Raw genomic sequence first — 16,795 nt, forward strand, 5'->3', positions numbered from 1 at the left:
GAAAATTTATATACCAAATCCCATATAGGGTGTCAGAGTGAGTCTAAGCATAGAGCGAGTTAAAATAATCAAGCCTGGAGGTGACCATCGCATGGATCACTATGGCCAGATCAGGGCGAGAAAGGTAAGGAACCAATTCCTTAATACGGCGGAGGTGGAAAAATGCCACCTTTGCTGTGGCTGCAACCTGCGCCTCCATGGAAAGAGAGGCATCGAAGGTTACACCCAAACTCTTGACAGAAGGCTCTGGCACTAATTGCGCCCCCACAAGAGAAGGGAGTTGGCCCCCCAACCCCATGTTGTCCTGACCCAGCCAGAGGACCTCTGTCTTCGAAGGATTTAACTTCAACTGGCTCCCACGCAGCCACCCAGCCACGGCTTCCAAGCATCTGGTCAGTGTGTCTGGGGCCGAGTCAGGGTGGCCGTCCATTGACAGATAAAGCTGGGTGTCATCAGCATATTGACGACAACTCAGCCCTAAACTCCAGACAATCTGGGCAAGGGGGTGCATAAAGATATTGAAAAGCATCGGGGAAAGGATTGTGCCCTGCGGCACTCCACACAACAAGGAGTGCCGCAGCGACAACTCCCTCCCCAGCGTCACCCTCTGTCCCCGACCTGAGATAAAGGAGCACAGCCATTGTCTGACTGTGCCCTGAATCCCCACGTTGGCAAGGTGGTGGTCCAAAAGTTTGTGATCGACCATGTCGAAGGCTGCTAACAAATCTAAAAGAATCAGCAGTCCTGGCCCGCCTCGATCCTCTTAATCGTCCTCCCAAAGCATTTTATTTTTTAAAAAACAGATTTTTATCCACCTTGGTGACAATGAAACTGAACCAGTCCTTGATCTCATTTCAGAGCCGTTGCAGCCTACCTACGGGCCCTGAGCCTGAGTCCCAACCACGCTGTTGTCCACGGCAACCTGGCATGTGTGTATTACGAACAGGGGCTGATCGATCTGGCAATCGATACCTACAAGAGGGCCATTGAGCTCCAGCCCCACTTCCCCGACGCCTACTGCAACCTGGCCAACGCGCTGAAAGAGAAAGGCAGCGTAAGAAACTGGTCCCTTTTGCCTTGGGGTGGGGGAACATCTATATAAAAGATGTTTTATAGATGGTACTTAACACCTGCCAAAATAGCTAAAATGTATAAAACAAAACAAACAAAAAACCTGTGCTGGAAGTGCAGTAAAGCAGAAGGGACACTTATACATGTCTGGTGGGCCTGTGAAAAAAAAATACAGAAACTTTCCTATTAGGCAGTGGTGTCCAAACTTTTTTCAAAGAGGGCCAGATTTGATGAAGTGAAGAGCCATGAGGGCCGACCAAAGTTGTTGCCTTTTTTTTCAGGATTGAAGTTGTTTAGCTTTTTCTTAGGCTTTTACTCCATGCTGAATTGGCCAGATTAACAGAGACGATTAGGGCACAACCCAGACAAGAATTCCAAAAGGAATGGGGAAAATGCAGATAATACTTTCCCAAACAGTGTCCCAAAATATACACTTGGACTTGTTTCAATTAATTTCTACAGGAGACTTTGTGGTTTAAGTCATAATTATGAAAAATTGTAATAATCCCATACAAAAGAAATAGTATACAGTGGTGCCCCGCAAGACGAATGCTTCGCAAGACGAAAAACTCGCTAGACAAAAGGGTTTTCCGTTTTTCGAGGTGCTTCGCAAGACGAATTTCCCTATGGGCTTGCTTCGCAAGACGAAAACGTCTTGTGGGTTTGCTTCCTTTTTCTTAAAGTCGTTAATACCCGTGGAATCCGCGCTCCGCAGGACGAAAAAATCGCAAGACGAAGCAACTTGCGGAACGAATTAATTTCGTCTTGCGAGGCACCACTGTACAAGAAGTAAATAAGGAGGCCATTTAACAGGATAAAGTCTTTTATTTTTATGTTATGTTTTCTTTGTGTAAGGGGATAGGAGTTTTATTTTGATAATTAGTCAATGGTGGTGGGTCTGTTTGTATGTATGAGTTGTGGACTATGTTATAAATAAAATAAAAATTAAAAAAAGAAAATTAAACCGGTCCCTTTTGCTTTCTGTATGTCAGAGGGTTTGCTGAAAAAAGCCTTCCGGATTATGGTGACCTCAAAATTGGCCTTTTTGGGGGGGGATTTGGGGTACAGAACCTAGAAGAAGTCCTCTTTTATTTTTTCCTTTGTCACGTTCATGTCAAATCATATCGTCACATACAACTTTGCTCATACCAAGCGTCGACTCCCCCTCCCCCCCCCCCGCTCCCACTCCCTGGCTTTCTTAAGCAGTCACGATCCTCTTAGCATTTCTATATCACCCTTTAAAAATTGTCCAGTAGCACCTGATGATGATGATGATGATGATGATGATGATGATGATATGATGATAATAATAATAATAATAATAATAATAATAATAATAATAATAATAATAATAATAATAATAATAATTATTTATGCCCCGCCCATCTGGCTGGGTTTCCCCAGCCACTCTTGGCAACAAAATATTAAAATACAATAGTCCGTCAAACATTAAAAGCTTCCCTAAACAGGGCTTGCTAAACTTGGCTTCTTCTTGGTATAATTTTTTGTGTGCAGGTCCACTTCTTCCAATACAAAAGCTTCTACCAAGACCAAACTGAGTTGGTCTGTAATGTGCTACTGGACAATTTATATATTTTTTTATATATTTCAACTGCATTAGACCACCACGGCTGCCTACCTGAACATATATCGCCCTATTTACCTTCTTACTCTACTTAAAACAATTTACTTTAGCATTTGTAAATCACTTTCAAAAATTATCATGACAAAATATTTTAAATCAAACCATCAAACATTCTCAGATGTTTACAATGTTCTTTCACATCTTTTATAAATTTACTCCAGTCCTTTTCAAACAGTTTGTCGCGCCGGTTTCGGATTTTCACTGCCAGCTTTGCCAGTTCTGCATATTCAGTCGTTTTTGTCTGCCATTCTTCCAAAGTTGGAAGTTCCTGCCGCTTCCATTTCTGGGCTAAAAATGTCCTTACAGCTATGGTAGCATACATAAGTCTACTTTTGGAATTTCTCCCACAATACCCAATAGAATAGCCTCTGGTTTTTTAATAACAGTATATTTAAAGATCTTTTTCAATTCTTTGTAAATCATATCCTAGTAGACTTTTACTTTAGTGCACATCCACCACCTATGGACGAAATTCCCTTCCTTCTCCTTGCATTTCTAGCGTGCCTTATCTTGAGTTATATATATTTTAGCAAGTTTAGTTGGCGTCAAATACCACCTATACGTCACCTTCATTAAATTTTCCGTTAGCGCTGTACATGCAATAAATTGTTTTTGTCCATAATCTTTCCCACTTATCTAATTCAATGTTATGACCAAAATCTTGAGCCCATTTAATCATAACCGACTTAACTTCTTCATCCTTTGTATGCCATTCTTATACGTTTTTGGCAATGATTTTCTTTTACTATCTAGCAAATCTGTCTCTTAATTTTGATTTAGTATGACCAAAACCATTTCCCTTACTGTCTTCCTTAAATACATCTTGCAAAAGACGGTAAGTGTGCGGGAAAGAGAGTTTGAATCGGATTAGTCTGATCTTGTATTTATGTTCCCCTAAACCAAGCATGTCCAAAGTCCACTTTGGGGGCCTTCCACTCATCTCTCCTAGATCTCAGAATGCATTGCTTTTGTCATATTTCCTGCTATCCTGCCAAAGAATTTAAATTTTCCCAATGTTCTTTTAGACCAGGCATGTCCAAAGTCCAGTTCAGGGGCCTAATTTGGCCCTCTGGTCGATTTAATCCGGCCCTCGTGGCAGTTTATTTACTAGGGCAAAACTTCCCCCAAAAAAGCTCAAGAATTTTAATCCTAAAAAAAGGTCAGCACCTCTGGGGTCAAATCCTTTAAAAAGGCTCAACAATTGTGGGGTTTCACTGTTAATATGCTTCTTCTTAATTGCATTTCACTATTAATATACTTCTTAATTGTATTTCAGTTCAACAATGACTTTGATAAAATACATCTTTTGTGACGTGCAGAAGGCTTGAGATACCTATGAGATGCAACAGTTACCATATAGCATATATTCAATATAAAAAACAGCAACAATTGGTTGTTGACAAAGGACAGCTGGCATATATATATAAAAGATATTAACTGATATGCATGACATTCCAGATATAGCTATATAATCTCTACTGCTGGTAAGAGAAGACCTTTGGAACAGGCATTTTCAAAAAAAGAGTTTTTTATGAATCGCCTTAATACCAAGTTACCTTCAGGAGCTGAGGGCCGTATCAAACCTCAATCTGGCCATCCCATCACAGAGCAGCCTTTTGGGCTCCTGTGAAAGACATACTAATGTTCGCGTAAAAACTCTGTTTTGTGTTTCGAAGGTTGCCGAAGCCGAGGAATGCTACAATACAGCTCTCCGTTTATGTCCGACTCACGCGGATTCTCTTAATAACCTGGCGAACATCAAGCGAGAACAAGGGAATATCGAGGAGGCTGTCCGCCTCTACCGGAAAGCTCTTGAGGTACGTGCATGGAGAATTACAACAATTAAATTGACACATAAGGGTTAGGCATGCGTACCCTGGACTCCTAGTCTGGGTCTTTTTTAAAATCGCCGATCAGATTTTTCTTGATCAATAACGGAAATAATGGTGAAGAACTGAAAGTGAAGTAGCATTCTGAGGTTCGACAAAGCATGGTCCGATAAGTCCCTTTTGGAAGGAAGAGGATCTGTCCCTCTTTTTATATTCCTGGGCCTCCTGGAATGACCAAAAATCTGCTTTTTCATCAGAAGAGCAAAGCAAGGTGTTAAGGAACGGTACAGAAATTGAAATAAAAGCTGGGCACATGCTGTTCTCTGTGTCGGCTGAGCTTGATCCCCTGACAGTCTTATTTTCTAACAGTATTTCCTATGCGTACGAAAAAGGCAGTTCATAGGCCCATTATTATTATTATTATTATTATTATTATTATTATTACCACAAGTCATTCCAAATGGTGATTTATTTTGCAGCCAGCCCCTGCCACATTTGAGCATCAAAGAGGGGCTCTTTAAAATACAGCATTGGTCATTTGACAGTCTGATCTCCCAACAGTATTTCCTATGCATGCTAAAAAGGCAGTCCATAGGTTCCTCCTCCTCCTCCTCCTCCTCCTCCTCCTCCTCCTTCTTAATTTTTGCAAGTCAATCCAAATGAGGATTTATTTCACAACCTTTGAGCCTCAAAGAGCGGCCTCCGTCTCTTTAGAATGCTTCTCAGGGAAACTAAGTGTGAGCTTCTTCCCCACAGGTCTTCCCGGAGTTTGCAGCTGCGCATTCAAATTTAGCCAGTGTTTTGCAACAGCAGGGGAAGCTCCAGGAGGCCCTCATGCACTACAAGGAGGCCATCAGGTGAGCTTCCAAAGCCATGGGGAAAATAGATTGAAAGAGCTCCTCCTTATTTGCTGGAAGCCGCCCAGAGTGGCTGGGTATAAATAATAAATTATTGTTGCTGTTGTTAATAATTATTATTACTCCTCATGCGCTGGGCTGGTCTGGTGCCTGTGGGAAAGCTCTCCTCTTGTGGATAATGCACTTTCTCTTTTTCTTTTAGGTTTTTTTTATTTTCAGTTTTTTTATTTCCATACACTCCAAACATTTTCAATATATACAATACTGGGATTATACAAACCCCTCGGACTCTCCCCCATCCCCCCCATCCCCCGGTTTCCATATTTTGCCATCTTTTCTTGCATGTAATTACAATGATCCGTTCTATTCCATTTCCTTATTTGCTACTTTGGCTTCATCAATGTTATATCAATCCTGCCTGCGGAAAGCCATCTAATTCGATTTTAATTTGATCCTGACTTGTTTTTAGGAGGTAATTTAATTATTGTTTGATTTTATACTAACGTTATATATTTGATGTTAGCTGCCCTAAGCCCGGTTTCGGCCGGGGAGGGCGGGATACAATTATTATTATTATTATTATTATTATTATTATTATTATTATTATTTCTAAATATGTACAGTGGCCTTTAAGGTATTTGATAAATTTTTCCCATTCTTGTTTAATTTTTTTTTATATATAAATAGTTTTTATTAAGTTTTAGCATTTTATATTCAACACAAACATCATTCTTGCAGACAGCATAGATGAATCCCAATCTCCCCCAGCTTCCCTCTTCTGGTTTTTTAAATATTTGCTTCTCCTGCCTATCTCATTCTCCCTTGATTTTGCCATCTTTGAACTAACGATGGTTATATCCTTAAGGTTTTTGCACCATGCTTTTTCACATTTCATCTTCATTATTTTCCCCATTTTGTCCTTTTAACTTTTTTCTTTGCTTAAATTTCCTATCATCTTGATGTCTGATCTTCACGGTCATTTTGATAATCCACTCTTCTTTTGTTGGGACCTTCTCTTCCTTCCACATCTGGGCTAAGAACATTCAGGCATAAACAGAATACACTGTCTTTTTAGGTCTCTTGGTATTTCTTCACCCGTTAAACCTATTAGAAAGGCTTCTGGTTTTTTTCACAAATGTTCTCCCCCCCCCCCAGTTAATTATACAGTGGTACCTTGGTTCTCAAACTGAATGTGTTCCAAAACCAAGGTGCACTTTCCCATAGAAAGTCATGCAAAACGGATTAATCCATACCAGACTTTGAAAAACAATCCCTAAAACAGCCATTTAACATGAATTTTACTATCTAACTAGACCATTGATCCCTAAAATGAAAGCAGTCATTCATGTACTGTACTCTAAAATAAATACAACAGTCTTGTAAATGATGAAAATGAAAATTATTTTTTTTCCTGACCTGCACTGATGATAGTCATTGTTCAGATGGGGACCGGGGCTTCTATCCGTTTCCGCAATCACACAATCAATCAATCAATCAATCAGTAACTAAACTGGGATCCGCACAGTCGCAAAAACAAATGAACCGAAAAAGCCTCTGAAACAAAAACACCAAATAAATTGCAAAAACCAAAGCACCAAACTTAATCTGTTCCGGAAGTCTGTTTGATTGGTGCAGGCGCCCCAGAAAGAATAGCCGACAGCCGAATTTGATGTTTGGCTTCCGAAAAACGCCTGGAAACTGGAACACTTTTTCTGGGTTTTCGGCATTTGGGAACCAAAGCGTTTGAGTAATAATAATAATAATAATAATAATAATAATAATAATAATATTTATTTGTTTGTTCGTTTGTTTGTATCCCACCCTCGCCGGCCGAGGCTGGGCTCTGAGCAGCTAACATCATAAAAACAACACAACGAGCCTAAAAGCAGACATCAAGTAATTCAAGTAAAAATTAATTCAGACAAGTTAAAATCTGGGCAGGTGGCAATTATTAGGGTGGAATTGAGAGTGATTAATAATTGCCAGAATTGAGGAGCAGGGATTTCCCAAAAGGAAAGTGCTGCTTGTCCGTATGAAGAGGATGCCACAATGCTGAACCTTTCTGTATAAAAAACCTGTATAAAAAACATTTGAGAACCAAGGTCTCACTGTCTCACATGACCACTAGGGTAGTTCATAAAAAACACTTTTTTGAAAATGCCTGCTCCCAAGGTCTTATCTTACTACACTAGGGATTATATAGCTATATCTGAAATTTCGTGCATATCAGTTAATATCTCGATCCTCCTCCATGAAAATAGCTGTTTTCTTTGCCGTTTTCCTATTTTGTGAAGGCTTTGGAGAAGGCATTTTTTTAAAAAGTTTTTTTAATGAACTGCCCTAAAGACCACCGTATAGGATAGAAAGAGCCTTCTTGACCCTTACATTTCCAGCGTAACTTCAGTGTTTTTGTACCAAAACTGCACTTTTTCTCTCGCCCTCCACGTCAGAATAAGCCCCACTTTTGCAGACGCCTATTCCAACATGGGGAACACCTTGAAGGAAATGCAAGACGTCCAAGGAGCTCTGCAGTGCTACACAAGAGCAATCCAAATAAATCCTGCGTTTGCCGATGCCCACAGCAACCTCGCTTCCATCCATAAGGTGAGCTTTGTGTCTTTGCTAAATCTATTTTTTAAAAAAACTGCCGGGGGGGGGCAGCAGGGAAATCTGTTAGTTTTTACAAAGGAAAACAACTGGCAAAAGCCGTCCCAAACCGAGATGGGGCGCAAAAAGAAAAAGGGGAGAATTGGAATTTATGCTAGAAGTGTGAGGAGGCAGAGGGCACACCGATACGTTTATGGTGGGGCTACGGAAACGTAAAAAAATTCATGAGGAAATAAAAAAGATGATCAGAATTAATTTAGAGGGGAAAACCAGAGGCATATTTACTGAGTATAAGAGGTAAAGAAATACCACAAGATGGGAAGATATTATTCTTATACGTGACAGCTGCAGCAAGGCTACTCCTTGCACAAAACTGGAACAGGAAATATATACCCACAAAGGATGACTGGATAAAGAAACTAATTGAATTTATAGAACTGGCAAGGTTAAGTGCAGTAATAAGGTACCAATCAAACTGGAAAATAAAAATATAATGGAAATAGTTTGAAGATTATGTGTTCAAGTACTGCTCAAAAACTAACATGTTGATATGTTTGGTTTAATGTTTGTAAATCTGGTTTAATAATAATAATAATAATAATAATAATAATAATAATAATAATAATAATAATAAAAATAGTAAGTTAAAAGAGTTAAGAAATATAAATTTAGATACAAATTGCAATGTGAATGTGAGTGAAGGAAGTCACATGGGTATTTGGGTAAATGGTGAGTTGGGTATAGGGTTAGATGTGGGGAATCCATATATGTAATGTATAGTGTTGAAAATGTACAGCAACTAGCATGTAAAATGAAATCAAAAATAAATAAATAAATAAATAAATAGGGGGGAAATAAAAATGTCAATGTGAAATATTACATAGGAGGGTGAGGGGCGGTGGAGGGAAGCCACAAGGGTGGTTTTAATGTCTGAAATTTTGGGTGGTAGGATAATACGAATTTTGTTTTGTGTCTTTGTGTTTGTTTGTAAATAAATTTTTAAAAAGGAAAATGAAAAAATCGCTGTACTTTTCAGCGTGTCAGGTGGGTTTTTTTACTTTGAAATAAAAATGGGGGAAGGTCTTATATGGGTGATTGGGTGGGTGAATGGCTCATTTTCTTAAATTTGAGCCCCCCCAAATAGAGGGTGGCTTATATAGACAGAAAGTATGGTGGAGTTCCACACCCAAAAATCTCATTGTGACTTCCAATCACCCCTATGTCACATTTCCGATGGCACCCTTTCGCTCGTCTCTCCTAGATCTCAAAATGCATTGGTTTTGTCATATTTCCTGCTGTCCTTTGTCAATCCACACCTGCCACAGAATTTTAAGTTTTCCCAACATTTTTTTTTAGACCACACATGTCCAGCGTGTGGCCGGGGAGCATAACCTGGTTTACTTACTGGGGCAAACCCCCCTCCCCCAAAATGCTCAACAGCTTCAATCCTAAAAAGAGCTCAACAACCTTGGGGTTAAATCCTAAAACAGCTCAACAAATTTGCCCCGCCCTCATGTCAAATCTGGCTCTCTTTTGGAAAATTTGGGCACCCCTGTAAATTTAGACAATACAGTCCTATCTCGGGTTAAATATGCTTCAGGATGAATATTTTTGGGTTGCGCTCTGCAGTGACCCAGAAGTAACGGAGCACGTTACTTGCGGGTTTCGCTGCATGCACAGACGCTCAAAATGACGTCATGCACGGAAGCGGCGAATTGCGACATGCAGATGCGGGTTGCATTCGCTTCAGGATGCGAACGGGGCTCCGGAACGGATCCCATTCACATCCAGAGGTACCACTGTACTCTGCAAGTGTCCTGTTCTCTATGAAATGTTTCTTCCAAAACCTCTCATAATTCTGTCTGTATTATAATATTCTTGCTAATTCTGCGTATTTTAGCCTTTTTGCTGGCTACGCCAACTTAGTAGGGATGGGATTCTCCTTTCCATCCTTTGTCTGTTAAGATTCTCGCTGCGGCTATTGTAGACACTGTGACTTGCCGTTGTTTTATAACCATTTATTGTAACAATCATTTATTCTATGATCAATTACAATAATCATTCATTGTAATAATCATTTATTGTACTATCAATTACAATTTATTGTAATTGTTAAGAGTAGGTTTCTGTTGAATTTTTACATGCTGATACTCAATATTATTCTATAGCATGGCAAACTACGGCCCCATGGCCGCCTCAATCTGGCCGGGAGTCGGCATGTTTTGACATGAGTATAATGTGTCCTTTTATTTAAAATGCACCTCTGGGTTATTTGTGGGACATAGGAATGCGTTCCTTTTTCCCCCCTCCCCTAAATCTAGTCAGGCCCCCACAAGGTCTGAGGGACAGTGGACGGCCCCCTGCTGAAAAAGTTTGCCGACCCCTGTTCTATTCCAATGATTGTTGAATGTTACTTTATAAGTCCACCAGATGTGGATCATCATGCCTTCTGTCTGTTCTTCATCTTTGGTTTTGATGGTTGAGGAAAAAAGCTAGTGGCAATTGCTGAAATATCCCTCCCTTTCTAGGATTCCGGAAACATCCCAGAGGCAATTGCTTCGTATCGCACCGCCTTGAAACTGAAGCCGGACTTTCCTGACGCTTACTGCAACCTGGCGCACTGTTTGCAGGTGAGGCAGAGTTTTTCAGCATATTAAGGGCCAACACTCCCAGGGTTTCCGGCATTTGGGAACCGAGGCGTTTGAGTCCCAAGGTACCACGGTAATGGTAAAAGCGTCACCTAATTCAGGAATTGTCCAATGTCACCTTAGAGACCAACTCAGTTTGTTCTGTGTCTAAGCTTTCATGTGCAGGCAGACTTATTCAGATACACTGAAGTGGAAGTCCCCACACCCTGATATTTAGAGGGAGGGTGGGGCGGGGTATTTCTCTGAAGAGGTACTAGGACTCAATCGGTATGGTCAACCTGTGGACGACTGTGTCTCATTACATATCCTAAAACTATTTTAGGTCATCTGCATACCATCCCTCGTTTTTTCAGTCGTTCACAGTTGCCAGCAGGTGGACCATACCCATTGACTCCTACTACCCTTCGGAGAAAAACCCCAACTCACCCTCCCACTATATATCAGGGTCTGGGGGCTTCTCCTTACTCTGATATAGCAGGGTCTGGGGACTTCTCCCTCTGTATATCAGGGTCTGGGGACTTCCGCTTCAGTGTATCTGAAGAAGTGTGCATGCACACAAAAGCTTATATCAGTCATCCCCAACCTGCGGGCCCCCCAGATGTTTTGGCCTACAACTCCCATGATCCCTAGCTAATAGGACCAGTGGTCGGGGATGATGGGAATTGTAGTCTAAAACATCTGGAGGGCCGAAGGTTGGGGGTGCCTGGCTTATACCAAGAACAAACTTCGTTGGTCTCTAAGGCGCTACTGGGCAATTTTTATATATATTTTGACTTCATCAGACCAACACGGCTACCTACCTGAATCTAGAACCCTGGTTTTCTTTGCCCCCTTTCAGATCGTCTGTGATTGGACCGATTACGACGAGAGAATGAAGAAGCTTGTCAGTATTGTGGCTGACCAGCTGGAGAAGAACCGGCTCCCTTCGGTGCACCCCCATCACAGCATGCTGTATCCGCTGTCCCACGGCTTCCGAAAGGCTATTGCCGAGAGACATGGGAACCTTTGCCTGGACAAGGTGGGTCTATGCTGTGAAGAGGTGTGCGCCGCTCCGTTCCGTCAGAGTTTGAATGCATGTTGGCTTTGGATATATAATAATATATAATAATTTATTATTTCTACCCTGCCCATCTGTCTGGGTATCCTCAGCCACTCTGGGTGGCTGCCAACCAAATATTAAAAACACAAGACAGCATTAAATATTTAAAAACTTCCCTAAACAGGGCTGCCTTCAGATGTCTTTTAAAAGTGAGATAATAGCTTATTTCTTTGACATCTGATGGAAGGGCGTTCCACAGGGCGGCCGTCACCACGAGAAGGCCCTCTGCCTGCTTCCCTGTAACTTGGCTTCTTGCAGGGAGGGAAGCGCCAGAAGGCCCTTGGGAGAGGGACCTCGGTGTCTGGGGTGGAGATGCTCCTTCAGGTCTACTGGGCCGAGGCCATTGAGGGCTTTCAAGGTCAGCACCGACACTTTGAATTGTGCTTGGAAACGTACTGAGAGCCAATGCCTATCTCTCGGGACCGTTGGTATGTGGTCTCAGTAAGACTGGATTTAAATCCTTTATTTTACAGAAAGGTTCAATCTTGCTGGCATCCTCTTTAATATTGACAACCAGAGGAAAGTTTCATCTGCTGGGCTGTTTAGGGCTTTCAAGGTCAGCACCAACACTTTGAATTGTGCCCGGAAACGTACTGGGAGCCAATGCAGGTCTTTCAAGACTGGTGTTATGTGGTCTCTGCTGCTGTTCACGGTCCCCAGTCTGGCTACCACATTCTGTTTGTTTGTTTTTTTAAAAAAATAATTTTTTATTAACAGGCCAATCACATCACATTATCCAAATCACATTAGTTCCAAATTATACAGCCGAATTTTAAATTTTTGTTGGGGGTACCCATACATCAAGCTCTGAATGAGTCCAAAGCTCCGAATGAGTCCAAACATCACTTATATTGCTGCTTTAATTAAACAGTTCTATCCAGTTCTATCCAGATAGTCCTTTATTACTTTTTTCATCTTCTTGTTATCGTCTATTCCTTTCTTTACGATCTCTGATAATTTTCACAAGCCGATTGAAAACAGGCATCCTCTCTGTGGGTTTTGTACTCTCCAAAGATCATATCGCTCAGGGACAGCCGCTGTTCAACGCTTCCATAAAAAAAAAATTAATCTTCGGTCTGTCCTTTACTTTTCTCAGACTTGCCAAATATATCAGGAGGCTCTGTCAGGTCAAGATGCATTCCAACAATCCTTCTCTTTCCAATGGTCCTGATTCTCCTCCCCCTGTCCTTCTTCGGCAAGCCTGTCTTGGCGAGACGCCATTTTTTAACTGCGTCATAAAATTTTCCTCCGTTCTCACCGTTCACCAATCCTCTCTCCAGCTATAATTCATCCCACACAGTTCTTGAATTCCTGCTTGTGATTAGTAAAACGCAACGATCTTGTTTCTATCTGGGGTTGAGGGTTATTCATATCACATCGTGCAAAGAAAAAAGGTTTTTTCCTCCACCCCACCCCCCTTCATTCCAAACATACAGTCTCTTAATGGTGATTCATCAGAAGATTTACTTATCCGTCCATCACTCCCGGTCACAGAGATCCATTAATCAGCAGTCTTATCTCTCTAGCGTTACTTGATGTATGTGCTTCAGCTTCATTCCAATCATATGTTTCCAATTATAATTCCGAGCTGAAGCTAACCAGAACGCGCTGATTGGAATCGGCGTCAGGAAGATCTAACTTCATTGAGCGCTCGTGCCAAGTGACTGGCACCTCCATCTCTCAGATCAGGGGGTGCATTGTGGACACCGCTGGCAAGGCAGCCCCCCCATCTCCTTGGGGGGTAGGAAGACTGCATACTTCCCATAGCAGCCTCTTAATTACCTCGTATGGGTCCGAGAGATGTTATTGTCGGCCATCTTCCAACGTGCCACCTGGTGGCCCCTGGCTACCACATTCTGGATTAATTGCAGTAAGGTAGCCCCACATAGAGCGCATTGCAGTAGTCCAAGCTGGAGATAACAAGAGCATGCGCCACTCTGGCAAGAGAGTCCGTGGGCAGGGAGGGTCTTATCCTGCATCCCAGATGGAGCTGCCCTGGACACAGAACAGACCTGTGCCTCTATGGGTCCAAAATGACCCCCAGACTGTGCAGCTGGTCCTTCAGGGGCACAGTTGCCCCATTCAGGACCAGGGAGCCCCCCCCCACCCGCCCACACACCACAGAACTTCAGTCTTGTCAGGATTCAACCTCAACCAGTTAGCTGCCATCCATCCTCCAACCACCTCCAGGCACCCGCGCAGGAACTCCACCGCCTTTGCCGGCTCTGATTTGAAAGAGAGGTAGAGCTCTCTATCAGGCTTCCTCAACCTCAGCCCTCCTGATGCTTTTGGCCTACAACTCCATGGTCCCTAGCTAGCAGGTCTAGTGGTCAGGGATGATGGGCACTGTAGTTTGAAAACAGCTGGAGGGCCAAGGTTGAGGAAGCCTGCTCTATATTGGCGCCAATGGCTGTTAAGCGAAAAAATTCCAGGGTGAGTGACTCCTTGACAGCCTAGCTCACCGGGGCACTTGTCCCCCATGGGTCCATGCTGTCATTAAAAGGAGGAAGTCTCAGCCCGGTAATTTGGAGCAAAACAGTGGTCAGTAGACCATGATTCTTACTGTTGCACCACAGGTCTGCCCAGGAGTAAGAACCCCGAGCATGGGTCGATGTCAGCTTTTAAAACTTCCTTCTTCCCCCCAGAATACACTTCAAGCAGCATCGTTGATACATCATCACTACATCACTAGCACATCACAAATGGGGAGGGGTATACAAGGGTTATGCATTCAATATGAGGTCCCTTTATCAGACCCCTTAAATCTCCATCACCGAAAGAACAATAAAACTCTTGACACGTCCTTTCCCACTGGACTTGTCTGGAGATGGGCATTCAGAACACCTGCCTTCTAAACTGCCTTGGCGGATGTCTATGGTTGCCCCCTTGGTCCCTCCCTCGGTGGGGTGCCGTGTATGTGCTCTCAGGCTTGGGGAATTCTGGCAGGATGCCCTGTTCCTGCTGCCTACATGACTTCCTGCTTCTTGGCTCATGGAGGGAGGTGGAGCCCAAATTCGCCTTCCTTTTAGGGTTCAAATGGCGTCGGAATGAGGAGAGTCGGTTAAAGCATAGATTTTCTGCGAATTCATAATGCTAGGTGTCTTTCTTGGGCTGTCAAGTCAAAGGTATGTATATTTGTAACATTGGAACAACATTGGAACAACATTGGAACAACTGTCCCCCCCCCCCATGTCATTTGGAACAATGTTGGAACAACATTGGAACAACTGTCGTCCCCCCATGTCATTTCCGTAACCCGGCTTTTTTGAATCCCCTTGCCAGATCAACGTGCTCCACAAGCCACCTTACGAGCACCCCAAGGACCTGAAAGGCAGTGAGGGCCGGCTCCGCGTTGGCTACGTGAGCTCTGACTTTGGGAACCACCCCACCTCCCATCTCATGCAGTCAATCCCAGGCATGCACAATTCGGACAAATTTGAGGTGAGGTGCACAAGAGGGCAGCCGTGTGAGTAGCTCAGGCGGCAGAGCGCTGAGACTCTGAATCTTGGGGTCATGGGTACGAGCCGCACGTTGAATTAATACAGCCTAGGACCGCCTCTCCTGGTATACCCCACAGAGGATCTAACAGTCTGCAAATAATAACTTCTTAGAGGTCCTGGGCCTCAGGGAGATTAGGCTGGCCTCGGCCAGGGCCAGGGCCTTTTCGGCCTTGGCCCCGGCCTGGTGGAACTCTCTGCCACAAGAGATCAGGACCCTGTGGGATCTGACATCTTTCTGCAGGGCCTGTAAGATGGAGTTGTTCCGCCGGGCCTTTGGTTCAACCTGACTCCCCTTCTCTTTTTGTGTAAGAACTAGTATGAAAGAGGCCTCCCAGTGTTCTCACAGGCCCATATAAGAGCAGTGCAAACAGTTGGGCCTGATGAGCGTTTACTGTTCCCAACCCTAATCCTGCAGAAAGCCATCTAATTGGATTTGAATTTGATCCTGACTTGTTTTCAGGAGGCAATTTCGTTATTGCTTGATTTTATACCAATGTTACATATTTGGTGTTAGTCTCCCTGAGCCCGGTTTCGGACGGGGAGGGCAGGATACAAATAAAAGTTTTTTTTATTATTATAATTATCATCAACATTATCCTCTTAATTTGCGTCAGCCCTTGGTTGTAGCAATAAAACAACGAGATGATCTGCAAGGAATAGAAATGAAAAATCAATGATATCAAATACATTTGAGGGTTTTGAATTGAGAGTGGACCTTATTCTGACTGCCCCAGCTCAAAACCTGGCCGCCTTTTAACACTTCCGGGTTGGCGCCTCCGGCAATGGCGGAGCTCCTCCGTTCGGGAGGAACTTGCTCCGTGAAAAACAGGGTCTGATCACCACGGCGAAGGCGGAGACCCTCAGAAATCACAGGTGGAGAAGCCTGTGAACTTGGGATTCGGCTGGCACCTTTTGCGCCCCCCCCTACTTGCGGGGAGACCCGGTATCGGGAATCCGGAGCGACGTGGGGTGAGCGGCGCGGTGCTTTGAATCGACTGCTTCTTTCACGGAGTGAAGCTGCATTGCTGCTGTCGGAGAGCGCTGACTTTTTTCCTGTGGGTAATTGGATTTTAAACAACAACCCGTGAGTAGAACGGAAAATTGGACTTTTAAAATAATTTAATTTGGCACCGAATGGGGAAGGTTCAAATAGGAAGTCCACCTTTCCTTTCTGTAAACAGACTCAGGCAAAGTAGTTGTTAACTAAGGTCTTGGAAAGTCTCATGTAAAGGATTAAAACTCCACTGATTGAAACTACTTAACCCCCTTGGAAGTAGGAGAAGAGGGGGGGAATTTTGACCAAGTGATTCTGCAGGAGAAAGTGAAAAATCAAGAACTGAATCACCGCGTCTCTGAACCTGGGAACGGTTTGCAAAAAGTCCTTTGACGGTGAACAGGATAAATTTGACAGCTAGCTATAAAAGAAAGACATTGTTTCCATCATCCGCTTCTGCGCTTAAAAAGAAGTAAAGGTAACTGAAAATTGTTACTATTTTACCTTTGGAATTGTGCTGGAAAGGATTGATACAAATGGAGACT

At 43.0% G+C, this 16,795-nt stretch overlaps 1 protein-coding gene across 2 annotated transcripts in view; it reads left to right on the forward strand.

The window, feature by feature from the left end:
• Positions 1 to 16,795, forward strand: part of OGT (O-linked N-acetylglucosamine (GlcNAc) transferase) — an 83,237-nt gene that overhangs the window by 34,113 nt on the left and 32,329 nt on the right. For both annotated transcript variants that reach the window (XM_081846726.1, XM_081846727.1), the window contains exons 7-13: positions 859 to 1,054; positions 4,393 to 4,533; positions 5,302 to 5,402; positions 7,853 to 8,006; positions 10,538 to 10,639; positions 11,496 to 11,675; positions 15,039 to 15,197. In XM_081846726.1, the coding sequence (XP_081702852.1) occupies positions 859 to 1,054; positions 4,393 to 4,533; positions 5,302 to 5,402; positions 7,853 to 8,006; positions 10,538 to 10,639; positions 11,496 to 11,675; positions 15,039 to 15,197 (1,033 nt within the window). The remainder of the gene's footprint in view (positions 1 to 858; positions 1,055 to 4,392; positions 4,534 to 5,301; positions 5,403 to 7,852; positions 8,007 to 10,537; positions 10,640 to 11,495; positions 11,676 to 15,038; positions 15,198 to 16,795) is intronic.

This window comes from Podarcis erhardii (genome assembly GCF_964252035.2).
Source record: "Podarcis erhardii genome assembly, chromosome: Z".
Classification (NCBI taxonomy): Eukaryota; Metazoa; Chordata; class Lepidosauria; order Squamata; family Lacertidae; genus Podarcis; species Podarcis erhardii.